The sequence below is a fragment of the Lepidochelys kempii genome, chromosome 2, assembly GCF_965140265.1.
Source record: "Lepidochelys kempii isolate rLepKem1 chromosome 2, rLepKem1.hap2, whole genome shotgun sequence".
Taxonomy (NCBI): Eukaryota; Metazoa; Chordata; order Testudines; family Cheloniidae; genus Lepidochelys; species Lepidochelys kempii.
Genome location: NC_133257.1, coordinates 41,966,827 through 41,992,399, shown reverse-complemented (window position 1 = coordinate 41,992,399; position 25,573 = coordinate 41,966,827). Strand labels below are relative to the sequence as shown.

Here is a 25,573-nt window from a genome sequence, read left to right as displayed (position 1 = left end):
CCATTCTCCTATCTTTCAAGAGGGTGGGATACCTTATCTGACACTCCCCTCAATACTCTGTACAGTAATTCCTCACTTAACCTTGTAGTTATGTTCCTGAAAAATGCAACTTTAAGTGAAATGATGTTAAACGAATCCAGTTTTCCCATAAGATTTAATGTAAATGTGGGGGGTTAGGTTCCAAGGAAATGTTTTGGGGGCAGACAAAAGGCATTATATACTGTACTGTACTGTGGTTGGGAAGTGCCCCTGGCTTACCCCACATAGGCACAGCCCGCTGCAGGCAAGGATGCTAGGAAGCACCTTCGCAGCAGCAGTGGAAGCTTTCCCAGAGAAGAACAGGCACTGACTTTGCTGGGGGATGCTCCAGGCCCGCCTCTTCCCGTCCCCACTCCACTGCAGGCCCACGTCTTCCCACCCCCACTCCACCTCTTCTCCGAAGCACGCCGCATCCCCGCTCCTTCCCTTCCCCAGAAAGTCCTAAGCGCCACCCAATAACAAGCGCTTGTCCTTAGCGCTTGTTGTTTGGTGGCGCTTAGGACTTTCTGGGAGGGAGGGGGAGGAATGGAGACATGGCACTTCCCCACTCCTCCCCCTCCCTCCCAGTGCTTCCCCACCGCCAAACAGCTGTTTGGTGGTGCTTAGGACTTTCTGGGAGGGAAGGGGAGGAGTGGAAAGACAGTGCTGGGAGGGACGGGGAGGAGGCAGAGAAGAGGAGCTTGTGCAATGCTCCCTTGTAAAGTCGCTGCTCTTCCACAAAACCTTACATGCAGTGGACAGAGCAGGCAGCCAAACGACGTTATAGGGGAGCATTACACGAGTTTAAACGAGCATGTTCCCTAATTGAGCAGCGACCTAACTTTGAAACAACGTTAAGTGGGAGGACGTTAAGTGAGGAGTTACTGTACCACACAACAGGGGGACTCAGATGCCAAATATCCCTCTGTTAGTGTCTATATGCTTTACTATAGGAAACCTTGACCAAACCACTTGTACCCTTCCCCCCATTGGCTGGTGTTATCCACAACCCCAGTGCAGATCTGAATGTGGGAACATAGGAATGTGTCCCTATGTGGTGGAAGCTGTGTTTTCTCTATCCATTTGTCCATCTCTGGAGCTTTTGTAATATGGTTGCCCCCTATCCATAGTAGTGAACTTTGTTAAATGAAGATGATACTGAGGACCCTGTGCTATAATAGTTAAGCCTTCTAGCTAGCTTATGTTTAGTTTTCTTATGTTGTTAGCCCTATTGGTTGTTAGTTTTTGTCAAACTCTCTGCCATCCAGATACTGAAGATGTCACGCAGTTGGGATCTGTTTATCTTTCTTCGAGGTGTATGACTTACATTTGTTCGCACAGGTTTTTTAATCTGTTCTCCTGTGTGGAGTCACTGAAGATATAAACAAGGATCCTGCATTAGGCCTTGGAAAGCCGAGAGTTAAACAAACAAAAAGTACAGACAGAAGCCTCACAGCTGCTGGACAGTTAAGTCTGTCAGCAGCATTCCCTTCAGTATCCCACCGCTGGTATACCCAGGGAGGGTAACTTTCAGCAGGAAGCTGCATTCCCAGAAGGTGGCAGAGATATAAACTCAGGAGGAAGAAGACTGGTGATAGGAGTCATGATAGGAGCCTGAGGAGGCCAAACAGGTATATTACTTAACTGACTCCCTTAAGGAGTCACTGCTGGAAGATCATCCGAATGACCATAAGATGCAGAAAGCATTATTTGAAGTATGGCTGATGTGAACTTCTATTTTATATTGAAGACTGAAATGGGTTGTGCAGATTTTTCTTCCTCCCTGGTACAACAGTCCTTACAGTTCCAGTACTGACTCCATGTGATATGGTTCCCATTTGGCAGCTTTACCATTGATAATTGCTCTCTGCTCCTTGTTTGTCAAACCATATCTAATCTATGCTGTAGCTTTTAAAAAAAATCTATCTGGTTTTAATTTCTTTGGTTTATGTGGCACTAAAGAAAATGCTTTAGAGAAATACAAATATGTATTCACCGCATTCCCTTTGTCTAGTAAATCAATAATTATGTCAATGCTGTTAGATTTGATTGGCAGAGCCTAATTTTAATGAACATATAGTGTTGGATACATGTATGCTTCCCAAATCTTAATCATAATGGCATCCATGTGGTAGAGGAACTGATACCCTACTCTTTCTGAAATGAAACTTTTGCCTGCTTAAGGTCTATGAGATCTAGCCCTGAGTATCTCATACTGTTTGTTAGGATTTTCCAAATACTTTCACAGATACTGCATCAATCAAATGTTAGTTCAAAATAATCTTGAAAGGGTTATGTAACATGCAGTACAACGTGAGTAATCAGTCTCTGATAACAGGAACCATTACCTTCGCACATGGTAGTACAAGAGTCTTATTATTTATTTTAGCAACCAGTAATCTGCTGCAATCAAAGTGCATTGTGGGGAAATGTCACATGTTTTGGAACCAGGAAGCGATTATAAACATATTAACATCTTCACAAGTTTATAAATGGAGGCAAAATTGGGGCCTTCAACTAGAATTTATTAGCAACTCTGCACATGTAAGAAAGGAATCCCATAGCTGTTCTGTAGTGCTAATGGTAATAAAAAATAGTAAAAGCTTATTTTTGTGCTCTGAAGTCAGCAGAGAAGACTCAGTATGTATAGACAGAGCAGACCTACTGATTGAGACCAGTCAAAAATATACAAAAGTATTTTTGTTAGTTTTTGAATTTGTCTGTTACAATTTCAGCAATTTTTTAAAAAAATTGTATTTTTCAGTTATGAAGATTTTTGGTTTTGTAAAAATCCCATTTTGTCACTAAGCTGACAAATCAAACCTGACAAAACCCAATGTAGAAACAACCTCCAATTTCAGTAAATTAGAAAAATTAACAAATAAATGAAAAAGCTGCCCCTGTAGCCCACATGAGAAATGGTGACTACTGAACACACACACACACACAACTAGCAAGCAAAATTTTTCTCTCAGAATCTCTGTCAAATGTTCTAAAAAAGAAATCAATTATTTTTTTCTATTTTTTTCATGAACATCTTTGAAGTTTTTTTTTAAAGAGGACATTTCTCAGTGAAAAATGCTTTTATGTGAACAATTGGCTATCTCTGTTGTTGCATAATATGACACTTAGGCCATTCTAGCCAGGACATGTTTCTGGGGTAGGGGAGAACATAGGCCATTCTCCATGGGATGCATATAGCCGGTGAGCGGGCTCCCTTTTACAAGGAGATCCCAGATTGGATAGTTAGTCTTGCCTGTAGGAGGAACTGAGATTGGCTGCCTGTGGGTTGGAGCAGTCTGAAGAGAACCTGCAGGCAGGAAGTTGGTCTTCTTTGCTTCTCTTGCATTCCACACTTCAGATTTTGCTGCTTAATTTGTTGAAATTCTGTTATTTTGACTGATGCACCCTATGCCTGCCCAATATTAGGTTAGGTCTTTTCTGGGTTATCATTACTACGTGTTTGTTTTCTGCACCTTCCATCCCTCACAAAATGCAGGATCTGTAATGGAGAACTGCAGGCACTAAAAGGGTATGATCCCATCAATGAGAACTGATGTACTTGCTATGGGAATAGGCAACTAATTTACCATTTATTCTTCTCAAGATTTTTTTTAAATTAACTCACTAATAATAATAATTGTCATGCCCCTTTGTGTAAAGTTCTAGGCCAGCTATTTTATCACTAATTTCTGTGGGACTGCCATATTGAATGAGGGTAAGTTCCTGCGAAAAAAAAATAGTATGTGATCATGTAATTAGACTGTATTACAAGGCATATACAGAAAGGGGCCGAATTGAAGGGGTACAGGCAACCTTAATTCTGGCATTTCCTAACTTCTGAGTGCTTGACTTTGCAATCTGAATGTTTTTCACATAGTTGTGTGTATAATAGCCAAAATAAATTCTTGTAAACATTCCAGTGTTCATTCCAGTCGTCAGTTTGTTTCCTTCTACAATCTTAGTGGAGTTTTTGTAAAGACACATCTACCCTTCTACCTAGGGTATGGTGTTATAAGGCCTTGACTTGAGAGGCATTTTCTTTGGTAGCATCTGATTGAAGTTAAAACAGCGGTTTCTGTGAAGCTTGTTTCTTGGGCATTTTAGGTTGCTCTTGGAGATAAGGATTAGCAATCAAGAAACAAAGTAACAGGGCTGTGGAAGGTCAAAAACTCCAATACAAATTGTCAGAACTGACTTCTGCAAGGAGCACTGCAGCAGCACATCTGTTTTTCCTCATGCTTTAGTGACTCCATATTGGTCTATTTTACCCGGAATGGACAGCAGACTAATTGAGTGGCAGTTTCTTTTTCTTTTTTGTTTTGTTCTTTTTGGGTTTTTTTCCTTTCTATCATTCTTTTGATATGTGCCATGTCTGTCTTTTTCTAGTTACATTTCCTTATACTCATGTAGTGAAAATTATTGTCAGAGCCTCCTGAATTTCCGCTGCTAGTTTGCTTAACCCTCAAGCATCTCATAATTGGTATGTGTTTGGATTTGTTTAAAAATTCTTTCATTTTTTGTTTTTTCTTAGCTCGTTCTTGTCAACTGTTCAGGATTCTCATGCATATACTGAGTGAAAAGCATGACTTTATATTACTTTTATTGGGTTTGTAAAGGACAAATCTTGCTAGATGCACTTACCTTCATTTACTAATTCTAACTACAAAAAAGAAATTAACTGGATAGATCTAACATCTTAGGACTTACAGTAATCTATCAATAAAGCACCTATCATAGTGGTATCTAAGTGCTGCAGGAGTTAATGTACCATAGACGCTTACAAAAATAATTCCTATTTTTCCATTGGGTGAGAGCACTGTCACATTGACTGGACTTGCTGATGGATAATAAACTAAGATAAGATATATGGTAGTGGATCAGTTGAAGGTGAGTGTTGCCCACCTACAAGTAGGAAGTTTCAAGAATTGGTGTTAGTCTGGTTTTGTTTAATACTGTTACTTCTTTGGTTCCAGCAGTTAGCCAATATTCATAGCCTTGCTATGTTGTTTCCATTTTGAGAAGAAATTGATGATAGTCAGGTATTTTCTGTGGTGCAATCTTGTTTGTTTACAAAGAAAGTACCCAGAGTCTCATTTCCCTGAACACAACAGAAACAAACAGCACACCATTTTCTTGCTCCCAGCTTCCAAACTTGCCTCTCCAGTGAGTTCTGTGCTCCAGGAAGCTCAGTCTCTCTTTTCCTTCTCAGGACCATTCTCACAACTCACTTCTCTCCCTGTCCCCTGACTTTGTCAGCTTTCTGCCTCACATGCACAGCTTGCTAAACCATCCCATAACCCCTGCATTTGCAGCCAGTCCCAGGGAAACCCTTCTTGTGTTGGTTCTTGCTCTTACCACAATATACCAATATACCAAGGATTGTGGTGGATTCTCTATCACTGACCATTTTTACATCAAGTTTTTCTAGAGTATATGCTCTAGTTCAAACAGGAATTAATACACGGAAGTCCAATGGCCTGTGTTATGCAGGAGACAAGACTAGATGATCAGTGTCCCCTTCTAGTTTTATGTATGCATCTTTGCACACATCTTGCCAGGTAGCCCAGAGCCTTGGGTGATGGCTTGTGCTTTTTCAGCTACCATTATATGAAAGGGGCTTAATTGCTCCTTCCATTTAACCTGAATGAAGCATGCTTTGCACACCCATCGACTTTAACCAGCTCCGTGATTGATTAATAATCAAAGATTTGCTTGATGGTTGCCATTAACACTTTCCAGTCTAACAATATGTTTGATCTAGGATTGGGAGTATACAGCACTGGGGCATTGCCTCATTTTCAGGTTGATGATGCTTCGAGTCCATAACTTGCACTTTTTGAGACAGTAGCAGAGTCTGATACCAACTAGTTGCTTGCCAGGGGATTTCTTGTCTGCCAACAGCAAATTAAGCTTGTTATGTGTACTCTGCTGCTTTAAAACAAAAAAAATTCTTAGCAACACAGAAGTTAGTTGAAAAAGCAAATAGTACCATCTAATATTTTTTTAACAGTGAAGAAAATAGCTTGTGGATGTAGCTTTAACTTTACCTGAAAATGTTAGACTACCCATGAGGCACGAGGATGTATACATCTTAATTTGTCATCTAGAAACTTTAGTCACGCTTACAGAATAACTTCTAGGATGGAGCATCTGAAGGAAATGTAATCACTATTTATATTGGAGAAACAAATATGCTTTTAGTTTTTAGTTGAACATTTGGGAAATCACAGTAGAAGAAAAATCAATACAGGTGCTGATAAAACTGAATTATGACAGTGCAGTGTATGCTGCCTATTGGTGCTAAGAAACAATGCTGCCAGGAAACCCAGGTGAATGGATTCATTAAAATGTGAGGGTTTGGAAATTGTTCTTGATTTTGTATCACTCGTTGCACTGCGTGCTTTCTCAGAATGTGAATAGATATAAGGGGAGTTGTGACTTATCTTTTGTCTGGGTTATTTTTTGGAAACTCTCATCATCAGCATCCTGAGTAAAGCCCCAAACACGCCACAGAATATTAAACATAATTTCTAGCAGTGTGGCTGAAAATTGTTATAATTTGAAAATGTGTTTTTTGTGTCTGCTCATACTTTTAAAATGTATTATTTTTTGTGACATTACAGAATGCTAATGGACAAAACAGAAATAATTATGCAAGGTCTGGGCTAATGAGTCAAAATGAATATATCCTACCCAGAGAGGATGGTATAGTACATTAAACATAGACTTCTTTGGCCATCAATCTGGATTCTGCCAACTTTCTATAATTCCAGAGTACTGAGCCCCATGCAGTAACGCAAGAAGGGCGGTACAGTCCAGTACGCCGTACCAGTAAGATATTTATAGCCGGTACTCCGTCCTGGAAAGACACAGGAGGAGCTGTACCACCTACAGCCCCTCCAAGCAGCTGTGTCTCCTGAGTGTTGTCTGGGGTCTGTACAGCAGCCCTGCAGGAGGACAGGGCTCGGGGCGGGACTGCTCCTTTTGCTGCTGCGGTGCTGGAGAGCCCTGCGGTTCAGAAGTCTCTGGCACAGCGGAAGAAGGACAGAGCCCTCCCCAGGTAATGTGGGATGGATCATGGGGAGGGGAGGAAGAGAGCGTGGGGCCCCAGGCTATGGGTGGGGTGAGGAGGAGTCATGTGGGGAGGTCACGTGCCCCCACTTTAGCTGTGCAGCGTACCGGTAAGAAATGAATTCTGCTTGCACCACTGGTCCCCTGTAATGTAACTGTGTATATCTTTTCAGATGAGAACTTAAATTGAAATCACGTTAGCTCTACATGGACCTATGAGACCCTGTGGAATTTCTTGTAAGATCAGGGATTTACCTAAGCACCTTTGGCCAAAATACGTTCTTACTTCCTTGTTGTACATCGTGCTGCCTCACACTCAGATGGCTGAAATTTAGTGGTGGGTGAAGTAGCTCTCTTTGCCTATAGGCACAACACTGCTGTTATTACTTAGGCAAAATGCTATTAACTTAGTTTAATCTTTTCAACTGAATACAGAGTTTTGACCGAATAGGGCTGCGGAACTGGGATGGTAGGGTCTGATTCAGCAAAGTATTGAAACGTGCTCTGCTGAATCAGTACCACAGTTTTTGAATAGTATTTTGAGCCCTTTAGGAGAAAGCTACTAAACTGATTGAAAAGGACACCATCAACTTACAAATCCCAGTTCTGTCTGAAAATGATGTACTCACTATAGTTACAAGTAACAATGAAGACTGTTGTAGCTCAAAAAATCCTGAGGACCAATAATTGTGCATTTTACAACAATTTGTGTTTAGTCACTAAAGACAGTCAGTCTCGCCTCGTATTTGTGCAGGTCTCTTATCCCCATTGTGGCATAAAAATATTTTAAAAGAAATAGGAAAATGTGATTAGAAAGGTAAAGAAATTTGGTTGGAGAAGGGGGCCTCAACACTTCTAATACTAAAACTACTTTAGTTCGTTCTAAAATTGATGGTGTTCCTTAAATGTTTGTTCTAAAGGCAGAGTGTTATCAGTGTAGTGTGTTTCATTAGTGTTGTCTAGATTGCAAGAGGCTTTTTTATAGACTTATATGAAAAACATTGAAAAGATCTGTCCAAGTCATCAAGTTAATTCCCTAGCCATTGGAATTTTTTTCCTCAATAGTATTTTCTAGTGTTTTTATCCAGTCTGGAAGAATTTGAGAAAGTAGCATTTCTCTTCTGAATTCTTGCTAAATGTGTGAAAGTGTGAGATTAGTTTAATGTAAACATACTCAACTCTTACAAATTTTATGCTTAATTGCTAAACACAGTACTAACATTTCCAAGAGTGAGGCATTTTTAACATAAAAAAAAAATACACTACTCAGTAAATGGTCAGTATGTATGTCCATGATCTGGTCTGAAAGCAGCAATAAAATCTGTCCTTCCAACCATACCTTACTAGTTAGGAAGTTCATAGAAACAAGAGTTAGCTTCAGAGTTTTCAGCCTCTTCAGAGTCCTGCCTAATAGTCATGGCAGGGTCTCACTGCAATGTTAATGTTTGTCATTCCAGTCAGCATTGTATAATTGTGAGACAAATAGTTATAAACAGGGACCACTAAGCATCCATATTGTATTTTGCACATTGCTTCAAATGGCTTCTTTGAAATTTGGGAATTCCCAAATACATCTGAAATATAAAGTGCTAAAAGCGCTAGTTACTGATGTACAGTTTTGGTCCATAATGACTCTATTGCCTGGTTCTGTTTTGTTTATTAAAAAATCAGCAATGGCATGAGACAAGATAAGATGTCTCATTCTGGTTTTTGAAAACTTTGAGCAAATTTAACGCTGATGTAAACAGGCACTTCAGTGAAACTATTCCTTGTTACATGAGTCCAGAATTTGTTTTTTGTGTTTGCATTATTTGGTCAGCAGATAGCTAAGTGAAAGAGTTTTATAGCTTACATTGTATACAATATTTAGGGTGTATTGTGTGAGAATTTGTAATTTTTTTTTGTCTAATTTGACATCTTTTGTTGAACTACTTTTGCTTTATAAATGAGTTGAGTTCATGCTACCATTTTCAATAATGTTGTTAATATGATGCTTACGAAAAATGAAGGAGACAAGCATTCTGCCAAGACCAGAGCCAGGCTTTGCTACTTATGTGGAGGTCTAACTTGAAGGTGTTCAGTGAAGTCCATGTAATAAAATGATATCTTTCCCAGACCATTTTATATTACACATGCAAAAACACTACATTAAAAGAACATTATTAAGATTACGTAGTTATCACTCAAAAATTAAGGAATAGCAGAATTAAGATTGCCTGTGCAACCTTAATTCAGCCCCCTTGTGCATATTCATTATGATACAGTCTTTCGTTACATGATCATACTATTTTCTCCCCATACAGGTCCCCTTCCTCATTCAGTGCACAGGATGGATAGTGCTCTGGGAATGAATCAGAGTGGGTTATTGAAGGAGGTTGTTGTCCGTAGGACCTCTGCTTCATTTGTTGCAAAATTTGGATGGTGTATAGTGAATGAGGCAGCGGGTTGCAGACACAGAAAGGATGAGCTCCTGGTGGAAGCAGTAGAATGCTGCCCTGGGTAACTGGATTCTGTCCCTGCCTCTGCTACAGAGTTCCTTTGTGATGTTGGGCAAGTCACTTAGACAATGCTTTTTACAGGCAGTCACTAATGGTATGTTCCTCATTTTCTGAGTGCCTAACATGAGACCCTAGGTTCTGATTTGCAGAAGTGCTGAGCACTCACAGCTGCAACCGAAATCAATGGGAGCTGCACCTTGAACATATACAGTGATATATAATTAAGGCTATGATTTAGTCATGGGTACTTTTAGTAAAAGTCATGGACAGGTCATGGACAATAAGCAAAAGTTTGAGTGCCTGACTCTGCAGCCTTAATGTTCTTTTAACTTTGTGTATAATTTCTTAGGGTTTTAAAAAAAGCAAACTGAAAACACAAATTCCAACTGTGGCATCATATTGACATCCATTTGGACCATCAGCAGACTTGGAACCTTTACATCCACTGTACCACCTCTGTCATATGAGCTAATGCAATAATTGATAGCAATAGTAGATTGTATAGCTCATCCCCCCAAGAGGATGACACTTTGCCACTGAGTTTCAGAGATATTTGCTGACAGCAGAGGAATGGTGAGGCTCAGGAATCTTTGGTTCCATTCATACCCTGTCCTTGTCATGTGTCTTCCCTACATGTGGCTCTTTGTTCCATTCCCACTTTCCTTCCCTAGCCGTGCCCAGTCTCTACTTCTCAGACTTCTCATCCCAGCCCCAATCTTCTTGTCCAATAATCCTAGTTTTTCTCCTGCACTCTGGTTCCTTTTTGCATCTGTCTCCCCTTCTCCTGGCCCCTAGTTCCAATGTCTTTGCCCAGCCAGACCAAGTCTCCCCAACCTTCTCATCTCAGTCTCTTCCCCCTTCCATTTGTGTCCTTCCCCATCTCCTTGCCCTGCCTATCCCAGTTTTCCTTTCTCCCAATAACTGCTAAGCTCCTTGTTGTAATCGGTTCCTCCCTCCAGCTCTTCTCTCCTTTGCATTTGAATCAGGTACTTTCTTCCTCCATGCTGCCTTGGTAGCACCAGGGCTTGCACTGAGACCACAGGAGAGTGAGTGTCTTTCTGCTGTCAAATCGGGTGCCTGGAGGTGGCCCCAGCAGACCAGAGCTGCAGTTAAAGGGAAAGTCCTGCCTCAGCCCCAGGCAGGAGCATGTCCGCGGCAGATGGAATTTTGGGGGGAATTTAGCTGTAAAGTTGTAATAGGACTCTGTTGAGCATGTGATTTTTTAAAAAGTTTATAATTTGGCCAGATTTGGGTGCATTTTCTCAGGGATGGGGATCTGTAACACATAGGCCGTCTGGCTGCCAAGGTTATGACCCTGCTCCAACTTGTGGGGGTACTAGAGCTCTTCACAGAAAAAGTCACCAGAACGTAACAGGGATAAAATTATGTACTTTTCACTAGTCTCGTTGAAAATGGTGAACCATTTTGGCTGAAATTTTCCACAAAAACCAAACCAACCCACCACTCCCTAAGGCACACACTTGGCATGGAAAATTTCATCCCAAATAGTTAGTATGGCCAAGTTTATAAGCAACTGGAAACAAGGTCTTATAATGGGAACTATGTCCCCTCAGTGCTCTCTTTGATAAAAGAATGAGTAGAAACTCAGAGCTGAAACTTGCAAAGTTTCTTCTCTGCTGCTCAGGAGAGACATGGATGTGCTATTTAGTTCCCTAGAGTCTATTAACACTCATTTTCCCAGGACTCCAGATTGTGATTGGATTCTGAAGTTTTCTGAGACGGACATCATATTTATTCATGGTCTCAGTGTGTTAATTTCCCCTGAAGTCACTCATATGACTGCTCTTCAAAGACGTTCTTGTTTTCCACGCTGATGTTGACATAAATACATAAGGTAGTGAATTTAAATTTCAGTGTCTGTCACTTTTCTGTAAGATTGGAAAACGAAACACTTATTTTTGTGGTCCTGAATACTTTCCACTTTTCTTCCTGGTATAGTAGTCAGCAAGTAGCGATCCTCCAAGAACCCACTCAAACGCAAAGCTTTAGCAGTGACTTGTGCTTCCTATGGATACTCGGGATTATCAGGCACCTTGCTATTACCTGCCCTTAATGTGATGAAGCCTTGTTTATGCCTGCCAGAGGTCAGCTCCTACGCTCCACGAGCAATACAAGTAGTCCCCTCTAGGCCCCCCACTGGCCTCACTGTCTCTCTACAGCCTTGTCTACGTTTGAGGTGGCATGTAGAATGCTCCATGCTGCCAGAGCCTTTCACTGTGGCAGGGGAAGGCTCCAGCAGTGGGGAGCTGCAGAGCCTTTGCCTACATCTGGAGCCTTTCACTGTGTAATGGAAAGGCTCCAGCAGCGGACACTACATTGCTGACTGTAGATGTGGGAGGCACTGCTTGGGCACATAGAGAGCTGTGTTCTGGTGTGTCTGTACTCGCCTAAGCAGTGCCTCACTCTCTACACTGCTATTTATATCCCTGTTATCTGGGTGTGCAGTGTCTGTACTCTACCTTACAGGTTAGCAATAGGCACATTCAAACTCCCGAGACCTCCGAGCATCCCCCTGGAGTGTTCAGCCCCTGGTGCACTGGACACTTACAGTATTCACAGATTCACTACTTACAAAGAAACCGTGCACCCCAGCTTACCAGTTCTACCTCAGATACCCAGGCCACTTAACACACAGCAATTAGATCTGTGAAACAAGTTTACATAAGAAAGTACAGAGATCCAAGTAATAGCAAGTAAAATAGAGAGATCCAAGTAATAGCAAGTATTGGAAACAAATGGTTACAGATAAAAGAAAATCATAACTCATTCTAGACTGGGTAGATACTCTCATATCTTGTAGATTAACGCTCACCAAAATCCTTGCAGCGTGTTACAGCCAGGTTGACTGATCCTGCTTTCATGAGACACGTTGTCAGCTTGCCTCCTAGGTGAAGGACCCAGAATGTTCCTTTGCTCCCTCCACAAGATGTACAAGTTCCATCCTTTGTCTTTATTCACAAACAGGACACCGCTTGTTGTTGATTTCATCTTGTTGATTTCTCAACCTCTTCTTCTCTGGCTCAATATGCAAGTAGGCCTGCATCCTGAGACATACCATACACAAATGACCAGACCAGGAGATAGGTGTCTGCTACCTCCTGTCTGAAAGGAACATTTTCAAGGTAGATCACCTGGTGCCCTTCATTAACTCCAAGACTTTAAGAACACACAAATTTTAGCATAGGTACATAACTCCATAAGTATTATCCGTACATCCATTTCTGAACGATTATGACAACTAGTGGGCTACTGGCTCTCGGTAGTGACCTCACACAACACCCTCCAGTGAACTATTATGCATATATCTGACCCAGGGGATCCCTGTAAAACCCTATGTGCCCTCTTCCGGTTGGCATCAAGGGTCCCTGGGTCACAGTGACCTTGGCAATGTTAAGTCTAGCCTTGGCAGAATACTTTTTTTTTATTTTTTTGCAATTTTGATGATTAATATCAAATTTTATTATTTTTTTAAATGTTTAACTTTTTACTTTTACAACTGTGGGAAATTAAGAAGGGGTAGGGTTGGGGTTAGGGCAGTACTGATAGTGTGGCGGCCAAGGGTTCCCAGCATTGACCGTGGGCCTGCAAGGGGCTCCCTGCATGACTGAGGGGCCCCAGACACTGGAACACAAGGTGTGGGGAGTCTGTGGTCCTGACCTGGCACAGCAGAGACCCCCAGCCAGGCTGAAAGAAGAACAAGCCTTCAGCTGTGGGGCAGGCCATCCGGCTGCTGAACAGTTCCTGCCTGGTTAGGGATCCCTTCTGCAGTAGAATGGCCTCCCCCACAGTCTAGGGCTCCTCCTCCTTGTAATCCTGGCTGGGGGTCTCTACTCTGTCCCACCAGGACCACAGCCTTCCTTGTGCTTGCAGGGTTCAAGAGTTGCTGGCCCTGTGGTTGTGCAAGGAGCCCTCTGGAGCGCTACTGTCACAGCCCTATTCACTCACTCCTGCAGAGGGCTCCCTGCCCTGCCACAGGGCCAGTGACACCTGATCCCTGCAGGCACAAGGTGCTCTGAGAAAGCTGTGCTCACCTGACCTTTACAGATGGATTTTTTTCCATCAATTTCAGTGTGTCAGCTGAAATCAATGTTAGCCAACATTTGTCATTTAAATTGAATTCGGCCACACTAGTTAAGACAGAATAACTTCCCAAGCGAACAAATGTGAGACAGTCAGATGTGCTGATCTATTGATACAATGGTTATAAAAGTATACGAGGTTACCGTTAAAGTTTTGTGTTAGAGTACAAGTTTGATCGAGTTGGAGTATGTAGAGCTTTTGGATATCTATTGGAGGGGAAGTGAAAGTCTTAAGGAGGGTTGGCATGCGTCATCAGTAGTGTTGTAGGCAATATGAAGGTGGAAAGGAATACATCAATCTTTTCCCTCAACTTCTTATTTCAACCTGCTGCAACCTTAACTGCCAGTGAATATAGTTTTATTTGCTAATAATTAATTACACAAAGTGTGCTCTGTTAATAATCCTAGACTAGTTAAAATTAACTGCAAAATTAGATAATTAACGCAGTCTTTTTTGTTGTTGTAGCCCTCACACTGGGTGGCAGTGGTACCAATCTGATGTGCCAAAGATTCCTACAGCTTGCATTTCAGTGGAAGATGCCGAAATGATGGCACGGATGTCATCCCGAGGCACCAGGATTGTTGTGACCCTGAAGATGGGAGCCAAGACCTATACCGATATTGTTTCGTTTAACACTGTGGCAGAAATAGTTGGGAGCAAGTACCCAGAACAGGTTAGTGTGAATCTGGAAAAAGAGTGACTCATATTTGAAAACTAATAACTTTCATTTGCCGGCCTACTGCTGTCTGTACATCTTGGCTTTATTTGCTTTCAAAACAGCAGGCCAAATTCAGCCTTGGTGTAAGGGAGAGTGTGGTACACCTGCATAAGGACTACTGGGCTCTAAGGTGCGAGAGCTCAGGTAAAATATGGAACTTGAACTGATCCTCTTTATTTTCAGCTATGTCACAAGTTCATCTTTATGAAAGGGGTGCATTCCTTATGTGGATATTTGCCTTTCACAAAAAACAAAACAAAACTGAACTATGTTAACAGAGGTTAAATCCTAATGCTAGTAAAATAAGTTTCAGTATTTTAAATGACAAGTTAGCTGGTGTCAAAATAAAACAAGCTATATTTGGCCATGTAGTGCCCTTGAACTGCCTTGATCATTTACTGATCTGGTAACCTGCATTAGGTCTTCTAGTCAGTGTGAATAAATGAAGTCCTTCTGTAAGTACAAAATACTTTGAAGAGAGGCTGTAAAGCCAAGCAAAGATAAATATCAGCTATTGAATTAACTTAGTTTTTAACATAAAAAACAATTAGCCCTTTAATGAGCTCATTGGTTCTCATCACCACTGTATTTCAGTGGAGTTACTCCAGTGTAAAACTAGAGTAATGTTCTGGTGAACCTAACTAACTAGCTGCAAGTTCAGTTTAAATGTTGCTGATTTGAAATTGAAAGCTACTATCTCAAGATTTTTTTTCCACTTTCTCTATTTTTTAATTTCCAGTTTTTATAGCTTAAAATCAGCCAAACCAAATTTGTAGTGGTAGAAAACTTGTGCCTGAGATGGGGCCTTTTAATGCCAAGTTACATCATGGGATACTTTTTTTGGTTGTACATTTATAAAGGAAATGCAACCTTTAACTATGGCCGCACTAGAAATCCCTGCTAAAATCAAGCTACGAAGCCAGAATCCTTTTTTAAACTTCAGTTTTCTAATTTTAATTAAATATAGGAGTACTATATCTTTAGTATAGTCCTTTAAAAAAATCATACTTGTTTCATATTTTTATTTGCTTTAATACTGTTTTGTCCTTTTAATAGTGTTTCAGCTACGGCTTTGAATTATGACAGCTAGGAACCCTGGAGAGAAGTTAGTGTAACCCTTTTTCCTGCCAAATGGTGAAGCTTCTGAAAACTCTGCAATGACCATTGTGGTTGAGTGGTTAATATGCCATCAGTTATGAATTTAGCCACATGAAATGCAACCTTATTGAACAAAGTCTTAACTCTTAAGATTGTTAGCTGTATCCTAATTTATGTCACGTGACTTTTTAGCAACACTTCTGAGTAGCTATTGTATTTATCCTTCCTGAATCATACTTGATGTACATAAAAATTATAGTATTTTACTGCAAGCGTTATAATATCAAAAAATTTTAACCTAAAAGATTTAAAGTAGAAGGCCCATGTTTATTCTCTGTGGCTATCTTCACTTGTCTCTTTCACTAGCCCAACAAGAGACATTTCTTGAACTGAGCAGCAAAGATTTTGGTGGAGATTTAGCCACAAGATCCCCGCTGATGTTAATGGGAGTGGTGGCATATACACCTTTAAAATGTAACCCAAGAAACAGAAAATAAAACAAGTGAACATTGAGGGTTTTCAGTACTTGTTTTTCACAGGAAGTTAATGCATGTTTTGCCATACAAATGATACATTGTTACTCTGGTAAAAACTGGAATCATCTAACTATTCATGCAATCAAATGCAATGTAGAATTAAACTCTTAGGATGCACTTCATGCAAAAGAATCTTGGAATGCATTAAAAACTCAATGGAATAGAAAGGTGCTGTTTTTGTGAGCCAAAGTCTCAATTAAAGTTTTGCATTAAAACAATAGCAAATTTAGCCTTCTGAACCTGAGTGAGAAATCAACAGTGGGTGACATAAGTATTATAAAAGCTTCTAAAGCCATATGTTTTGAACAGTAAACAGGGACGTTCAAAACACCACCATTAGCAAATGTGCAACTAGTTGGGCACCTAAGGTAGAAAATTTAAGGTATGTATTTGTCTGTGAAGATCACTGCATGATGCAAAGCCAGTCTGATGTTGTGCATTGTAATGTGTATCAGTGTTTGTACATTAGAGATTTTCGTAACAGTAGCTGTGGTATAGACTAGAGTTTAATACAATGCAATGGGAAAAAATGTTAACATAAAGTTAAGGTTGCTTGGCAATATGATACCCCTTTGCAGAACACTGAGTTGAGCAAAACTGAAATTTATGAACACCAGGAGATGTGATGTTAAGGTTGCCCAAGCAATCTTAACTCAGCAATGCCCCTATATGCCCATTAACACGTGTACCTTTACTTCGCCAACCCCACAACTGCTGAAAAGTACAAGCTCTTTTCCTCCTCTTACAACCCATTCATTCTCACCTACAGGATTCCATCTATTAAAAGGACAAAAAAAGGAAAATTTAATTAGGGTGGGTCTGCAGGATGGTTAGGGTGCGTTGGCAGACCTAGAAGAGCAGGAAGGGTGGGCTTCAGGAGGTTGGCATGCAGGAAGGTTGGGATGCAGTGGGGTTGGGGTGCACTGGCAGACCTTGAGGTGCAGGAAGGATGGGCTGCTGCAGGGTGGCTAGGTGCACTGGCAGACCTGGAGGTGCAGGAAGGGTGGGCTTCAGGTGGTTGGTGTGCAGGAAGGTTGGGGTACAGTGGGGTTGGGGTGCACTGGCAGAGCTGAAGAGTACCATATCTCCTTCACTTGAACTCCTAACATTCTCCCCTCAAGAAGCATTTACATGTCTAATTTTTCTCCCAAACACTTGGATTACATTCCCCCAGAATGAAATTGCCACCCATTATTCACAAAGTGCAGCCACCTCTCTAGCCACTCGGTTCAAAACTCTTTTGTCTTACATGGGGGATTGTGATTAATTTATCCTTAGATACGTTAATTGAAGGGTGAGTTCACAGCCATCAAGATGTTTGTGATTCATCCAGTCATTAGTACCTCTCAGTTTAACAGTACAAGACAACAGAAGAAAACAGGGTTGGTTTTTTTGGAGGGGCACAATAACTTAGGAAACCCTTGGTCAAATTACTTCAAATTTGAATCACTAGCCCTACCCAGAAACCCCTATGAGGCACCCCAATTTTCAAGGCAATCTGAGTAACCGTTTGGATTTTAGAGCAGTGGTTCTCAAAGCTGGTTCGCCGCTTGTTCAGGGAAAGCCCTTGATGTGCTGGACTGGTTTGTTTACCTGCCGTGTCCGCAGGTTTGGCCGATCGTGGCTCCCAGTGGCCGCGGTTCGCTGCTCCAGGCCAAAGGGGGCTGCAGGAAGCAGCGCAGGCCAAGGGAAGTGCTGAACAAGTGGCGGACCGGCTTTGAGAACCACTGTTTTAGAGCACTTATAAAAATTGAGTTTAAAATGCAAAAAATAGCAGGAATGGAAACCCTTTGGCCTTTTTTCCATATTGGCTCTTACACACTAATATATGTACATTTTCTTAAATACCATTCTGAGTTTGGGTCCCCCAAATATTTAGTGGGTGCCATGTACTACCTTGGGTAAAACTTGATAGACTGAGAGCTTTTTGATCCGCATCACTACTATAGTTTGATCTCTAGCTCTGACCAAACTAGAAACTTTTTAAAAAATTGCTAGGGGAGTTGGCAGCTTTTATCTCCAGAACCCCTGGCTCAAATGACTCCACATTTGGAGCATCAACTCTACACTGAACCCTCCTGAGACACTCCAAATGTCAAAGAAATACAATGAAGCCTGTTGATTTTAGAGGACTTAGACAAATCCACTTTTAAGGAGATGATATGATGCCACCTTACCTGTAATAGTGCTCCTGAGCCATTATATAATGAAGTTACAGGTAATAGCTTATTAAATCTTCTCAAAAGATTTGTAGCTTTTTTTTAAAGGGTCACCACAAACCTAAATCATACTGGTTTGAAAATTTTATCTACTATTGTTACATGAAGCTGCGAGAATGGATAAGACAGAGTCTGTTTGGGCCAAAATCACTTTGGGGAAGAAAGCTATTAGAGGTTCCCTTGACATAGTATTTGTGGTGTATGACAGACAACCAGAATCTGGTTTGGATGTGGATAGGAGACCTCTTTAATGTTTTTAATTAAAACAATACTACTGGGAATTGTGTGATTATGGGAGACTAATTTATCAGATATAGCTTGGAGGACAAGTGCTACTAATAACAGTAGGGCCCAGATTTTCCTAGGTGTGATAGCTGGCAGATTTCTTCACCAAATAGTCACTGAACCAACAAGAGGTGAAGCCATTTTAGATTCGGTATTAGTGAGTAGTGAGGACCTCATAGAAGAGCTGGTTGTAGAAGACCACCTTGGTCTGAGTGATCAGGAGTTAATTCAGTTTAAACTAAATGGAAGGATAAACAAAAATAGATCTACAGCAAGGTCCTTGATTTCAAAAGAGCTAACATTAAAAATTAAGGGAATTAGTTAGGAAAGTGGACTGGACTGAAAAAACTCAAGGATCTGAATGTGGAGGAGGCTTGGAATTATTTTAAGTCAAAGTTGCAGAAGCTATCTGAAGCCTGCATCCCAAGCAAGGGGAAAAAAATTCATAGGGAAGATTTGCAGACCAAGCTGGGTGAACAAGCTTGTGAAACAGGTGATTAAGAGAAAGCAGAAAGCCTACAAGGAATGGAAGATGGGGGGAATCAGCAAGGAAAGTTACCTCTTTGAGGTCAGAAAGCATAGGGGGTAAAGTGAGAACTGCCAAAAGCCACGCAGAGTTGGACCTTGCAAAGGGAATGAAAGCCAATAGTAAGAGGTTCTATAGCCATATAAATAAAAAGAAAACAAGGAAAGACGAATGGGAGTGCTAAGCACTGAGGATGGGGTGGAGATTAAAGATTATCTAGGCATGGCCCAACACCTAAACAAATGCTTTGCCTCAGTTTTTTAATGAGGCTAGTGAAGATTTTAGGGGTAACAGTAGGGTGGCTAACAGAAACGAGGGTGTGGCGGTAGAAATGACCGCATCTGAGATGGAAGTCAAACTCAAAGAGCTTAATGGGACTCAAATGCGGCTAGCCGGGGCTCGACTCTCTCCGGGGCGGTGGGGAGCCACACCGGCTCACTACACACAGATAATGTTTGGGGAAATTAGTCTGGCTGCGGGAGTCTCCCTCGGCGGCCCTTGCGGCAACTGAAACAAGCACCGTAAGCCCGGGCCCTATGTCAGGGCGGGGCAACAATAAGTCAGGTGCTCAGGCCCTCCAGCAGGGGCTGAACAGTAGCAAACAGTATATAGAAATAGGCCCAAGCCCTGGGTCAGGGTGGGGCAAGTAAATCAGTAGCTCCGGCCCTCAGACAGGGGCTGAACAAATAGTTCAGTGTTAGCAGGCCCAGGCCTCTAAAGGACCTGGGAGAGGAGGAGACTGCCACCAATGAGTTGGGTGGCAGGGGGGACGCAGGCCCTCTCACTCCAATGCATCCCAGCCCGGGGCCCTAGCAGCGGCAGAAGACCCGCTGCTGTGTCAGACACTGACATGAGCTCTGGCAGTGTTACAGCCAGACTAGGGTCGGCTGTCCCTGGGCTACTTCCTAATCCCCCCTCTTCGGGTACCTGGGTCCAGGCGGTGTCCTCCAGGGCGTCCAGAACCATGGGTTCCTCAGGGCAGCTGGCAAGCGACAGGCCCAGCAACTCCTCCGGGTAGCGACTGCAGGGCAGGTCCGGCAACTCCTGGCATGCACCTTGGGCCGCAGGGGCTTCCCAGTCGTGGGCCAGAGTGGAGGCATCTGGCCTCTCCGGCAGCTGGGCCCCCACTGAATTCTGAGGACAAGCTTTTATACTTCCGGGTCGCCGCCTGACCCTCTGAGGGGCGAGCTCAGAGCTCCCTGGCTCCACCCACTCCAGCACCCAGATGGGCTTGTCCCTCTCCAGGGCGGTGGGAAGCCACACCGCCTCACTACAGGGACTAAATCAGGGGCCCTGGATAATCTCCATCTAAGAATATTAAAGGAACTGGCACATGAAATTGCAAGTCCAGTAGCAAAGATTTTTAATGAATCTGTAAACTTGGGGGTCGTAATCTATGACTGGAGAATTGCTAATATAATTCCTATTTTTAAGAGGGGGAAAAAAGTGATCCAGGAAATTTACAGGCCTGTTATTAATTCCCTAACCATGAAGATGCAAAATAGTCAATCTACTGAAAAGTTTTCAAAGCAGAGTACTCATAACTTTCCCACATACTCATCCTTTGATAACTTGTGCATACTCTACTTGATTTTCCAGTTAATAAGTGGAGAAAAATGCTTGTCTGAGTACGGTGCAGAGAATATACATTTCAAATGGCTCCTAATTCTGTGATCTAGTATAAATACTGTACAACATAACAGAAGGGTATCATTCGCTTATTTAGGACCATGCATAACAGTTGCAGGACTGCTTCTCCCTCCTTTTTGCGCCTTTGTTTTTACAGAATAAGTGTGGCTCTACTTTGAGTATTACAAGCACAAAATGTATTAATAAATACTTTATTCCACTTAGCCAAATTTTAGATTGGACAGAACTTTCTAAGTGACAAATCCTAGGAATGGCCTGAATTACAGTGATGCTAAGATACTGGAACATGAAGTTCCTTCCCAATAAATGATTGATATAACAGAGTCTGTTCCACAAGGGAAATAGCATTTTATATACTTACGCATTCTTCCTCTTCTCCCTACTTAAAAAAAACAGTCTTCTCCTGCAATTTGCAATACTGGGAAAAACTCCAGGGAATAACAGAACATGAAAAATGTCCATGTTTTGGATCTGATACACATACATAAATGCATGCATGTAAAGACTGGAACCTTTGAAAACAGGGTAGTTCACTGAAGGTATATAACCCTCCTCTTCAGGGTATTGTTTTATGGGCTGTCATCAATTCTAAATATGTTCACAAAATGTTTATCCATTAGCCCTTTGATGTGGCTTCCAGTAATCCATTTGATCAGACCAAATCATGCATATGATAAAAATGTGAGTAAGGACATTTTACAAGTCTGTTGCCATGAAGCTGTGGATTCCATTGTTAAATTTTTGCACTGTGGCTTTCTCACTCCTCTCATTCAGTTACCATATTCAAATGTTTGTAAGCACTGTTTCTAAGCACTGCCATTTGGGCCTCTTTCCTGTAGCAGTATACTGAGACTTTGCCCCTACCTCCCTCTAACAAGACTTTGGCAGTTAATTTCAGTCATCACAAGGAGGTGTGGCTTTTTGAAAGTGCCAATTCATCACTTCATAGAAGGAACAGCCTAATAGCAAGAGGAAGTAGAGATGAAAATGTAACTAAATGAGCTAATATAATCAGGGTTTTTTTAAATTTTTACTTTAAGATTTATGTTCATGTTAATTCCCAATGAAATGAATGGTACCCCTATTTTTTCATTTCTGTGGGACTTGGGCATGTCACCAGGATTAATATGAAGGCAGACAACTAAATATTGACAAATGATATAAGCTCTTGTATACAAATGCAAAAAGTCTAAATACTATGGTGGGTAAACTTGAGTGCCTAGTATTAAATGAGGATATTGATATAATAGGCATCACAGAAGCTTGGTGGAACAATGATAATCAATGGGACACAGTAATATCAGGATACAAAATATATATGAATGACAGAGAGAGTAGGTTGTGCTGGTAGGGGAGTGGCACTATCTGTGAAGAAAGCATAGGGTCAAATATACTAAAAATCTTAAAAGAAGCAAATTGTACCATAGAATCTCTATGGATAGAAATTCCATGTTTGAATAATAAGAATATAGCAGTCGGAATATACTATCGACCACCTGATCAGAATGGTGACAGTGACTGTGAAATGCTCAGGTTGATTAGAAAGAGTACAAAAACAGAAATTTCAGCTATCCACATATTGACTGGAAACATGTCACCTCAGGATGGGATGTAGAGATAAACTATCTAGACACCGTTAATGACTGTTTCTTGGAGCAGCTAATCCAGGAACCCACAAGGGGAGATTTGATTTAGTCCTAAATGGCACACAGGCTCTGGTCTAAGAGGTGAAAGTAGCCGAACCACACGGTAATAGCGACCATAATGTAATTAAATTTAACGTCCTTAGAGGGGGCAAAATATCAAAGAAACCAACCACAGTAGCATGTAAATATACAAAACTATACAAAAATGAGGAGGCTGGTTAAATGGACATTAAAAGGAACAGTCACAAGAATTAAATGCCTGCAAGCTGCATGGAAACTTTTGAAAAACGCCATAATAGATGCTAAAACTATATGTATACCCCAAAGAGTCCCTCCCCCCAGCAGTAATAGGACCAAAAAATGCCACCAGGGATACACAGCAAAGTAAAAGAGGTGGTTAGATACTGTGATGGGGGACTCTACTCACCGCCAGGCTGGCACCTCCTCCAGGCCACTCTGGGGATTAGCTCATGAGGTCGATGCCCCTTCCCATGGCTGCACGCCGTCACTCCATCTCTCCCTCAGGTCTGTAGCCCCTCTCACTCCAGGAACCACAGCATCCTCTTCATGACTCAGCCCTCCAGCCAGATCACCACTTACCTTCTCTTCTTCCGGGGGATTGGGGAGAGTCTCTTCTCTCAAGCAGGCTTAGGCTTATGCACTGCTCTGCTGGTGCCACTTCACCAGTGGCTGGCTGGGGAACCCAGACCCGCCCTCTACTCCGGGTTCCAGCTCAGGGACTCCAGTCAGCAGTCAAGGTCTGTTCTAACCTGTACCTGCTGCATTTCCCTGAGCCCTTTCCTAACCTTCTGGCTCTCCCTCCCTTTTCTCGGTCTGCCAGCCTCACTACTCTCTCCTCCTAGAGAGCAACTGCAGGCTACATGTCCCTGCAGTCTCCAAATATTCCTCCATCTTCCCCGGGGTGACTGCAGCCTTTCCCAGCAGCCCCCTTCTGTTGCCAGCTTCCTGGCTTATACAGGCCCTGCCTGTTCCTGTACAGATGAGCTTCTTCTAATTAAGGCTTCTCTCATAGTCTTAATTCCCCCCAGTGTGCCACCTACTAGGCTAATTGGTCCCTCTGGCCTGCCTTAACCCTTTCAGGGCAAGTGTGGGGAGAACACCCCATCACAAACACAAAAAGACATTTTAAAAATTGAAAGTCGAATCATACTGAGGAAGATATAAAGGAACATAAACTCTGACAAGTCAGTGTAAAAATATAACTAGGCAGGCAAAAAAAAAAAAAAAAATTGAAGAGCAACTTGCAAAAGACACACAAACTAACAGCAGATTTTTCTTTTTAATACATTGGAAGCCAGAAGGCTGCCAAGCACTCAGTGTGGCCACTGGATGATTGAGGTGCTAACGGAGCACTCAGGGAAGATAAGGCCATTGCAGAGAAGCTAAATGAATTCTTTGTATAGGTCTTCACTGCAGAGGATGTAAGGGAGATTTCCACACTGAGGTTGTCTTAGGTGACAAATCTGAGAAACTGTCTGAGATTGAGGTGTCATTAGAGGAGGTTTTGGAACAAATTGATAAATTAAACAGTAATAGGTCACTAGGACCAGATGATATTCACCCAAGAGTTCTGAAGGAACTCAAATATGAAATTGCAGAACTATTAACTGTGATATGTAACCTATTGCTTAAATCAGCCTCTGTGCCAGATGACTGGAGGGTAGCTAATGTAATGCCAATTTTTAAAAAAGGCTCCAGGGGCAATCTTGGCAATTATAGGCCAAAAAAACTCTAACTTCAATACCAGGCAAATTTGGTTGAAATTATAGTAAAGAACAGAATTATGATCCAGTTGATACAGTGTATTTGGGCTTTGAGTTTAGAAAGGAGACAACTAAGGGAGGATATGATAGAGATCTATAAAATTATGTCTGGTGTAGAGAAAGTAAATCAGGAAGTGTTATTTACACCTTCTCATAACACAAGAACCAAGGGTCACCCAATAAATTAATAGGCAAGTAGGATTAAAACAACCACAAGTAAGTACTTCTTCATACAATGCATAGTCAACCTGTGTAACCTGTTGCCAGGAGATGATGTGAAGGCCACAAGTATAAATGGGTTCAAAAAAGAATTAGTTAAGTTCATGAGGATTGGTCCATCAATGGCTATCAGCCAACATGATCAGGGATGAAACCCCTCAGGGTGTCTCTAAACGTCTGACAGGGAGAATCTGAAACAAGAAGACGGGATAGATCACTCCATAAATTGCCCTGTTCTGTTCATTCTCTCTGAAGTGTCTGGTGGTGGTTGCTGTCAGAAGATAAGATACTGCGCTACATAGACCATTGTTCTGACTCACTATGGCCATTCTTATGTTCTTGTGTTTTTAATATGATGGATCTTATGGGGAAAAGATGGTTTGTGATGACAGTAATGCCTACAGTTCATTTCAAAAGAAGGTTGGGTTGTCACAATAAAAACACCAAGCAGTTGATGTACCGAAGTTAATTTTGTAAACTTGGCTGCTTGAAAAACGTTTTTTTTCCAAACTGCCAAAGGGGCCTAGTTAATTTCAGACTTTAAAAGTATGATAAATTTCATGGTCTAGAGCTTCGCAAAAACATCTAAAACCAAAACTGTCAATTTGAAATTCAAGAGCTAATTGAAACCATTTAAAAGAATGCGTCTGGGTAAGTACTAGTGCAAAGTTTGCCCTGCAGTTGTGAATGGCTTCTGAGTCCCTAAATAGTTTATATTGGAAATATCATATCTATATCATTGTAAGAAACAGTTCTACACGCTAACTGACTTGTTTCAGTGTGGCTAATGCTGTAAAGGGACAATAATAATTAAAACATTTATATTGTTTCATGTGTTTTCCAAACAGTATTATAGATATTGGTGTAACAAACAATGGGTTGTGGCCATTTTGTAATGGTCAGATGGTACAAAGTGTCTGAATTCTGGCTGGAAATGGTCAGTGAAGAATTCCCCCTTGCTGAAGAGAATTTTCTACTGGCACAAACTACTCGGGAGTAAGCTGGGGTGTGTGGAAGAGTGGAATTTTGCTATGCTGATCCTCTACTGCAGAGGTGGGCAAACTACAGCTCGCGGGCCACATCCAGCCCACAGGACCTTCCTGCCCGGCCCTTGAGCTCCAGGCTGGGGAGACTAGCCCCCAGCCCCTCCCCCGCTGCCCCCCTTCCCTGCAACTACGCCACCGCTCTGGCCCGCTGCCCC

General features: G+C 41.8%; 1 protein-coding gene across 5 annotated transcripts in view; it reads left to right on the top strand.

The window, feature by feature from the left end:
• Window positions 1–25,573, top strand: part of CPQ (carboxypeptidase Q) — a 262,566-nt gene that overhangs the window by 79,660 nt on the left and 157,333 nt on the right. For all 5 annotated transcript variants that reach the window (XM_073330508.1, XM_073330507.1, XM_073330509.1 and 2 more), the window contains exon 4: window positions 14,157–14,364. In XM_073330508.1, coding sequence (XP_073186609.1) covers window positions 14,157–14,364 — 208 coding nt within the window. The remainder of the gene's footprint in view (window positions 1–14,156; window positions 14,365–25,573) is intronic.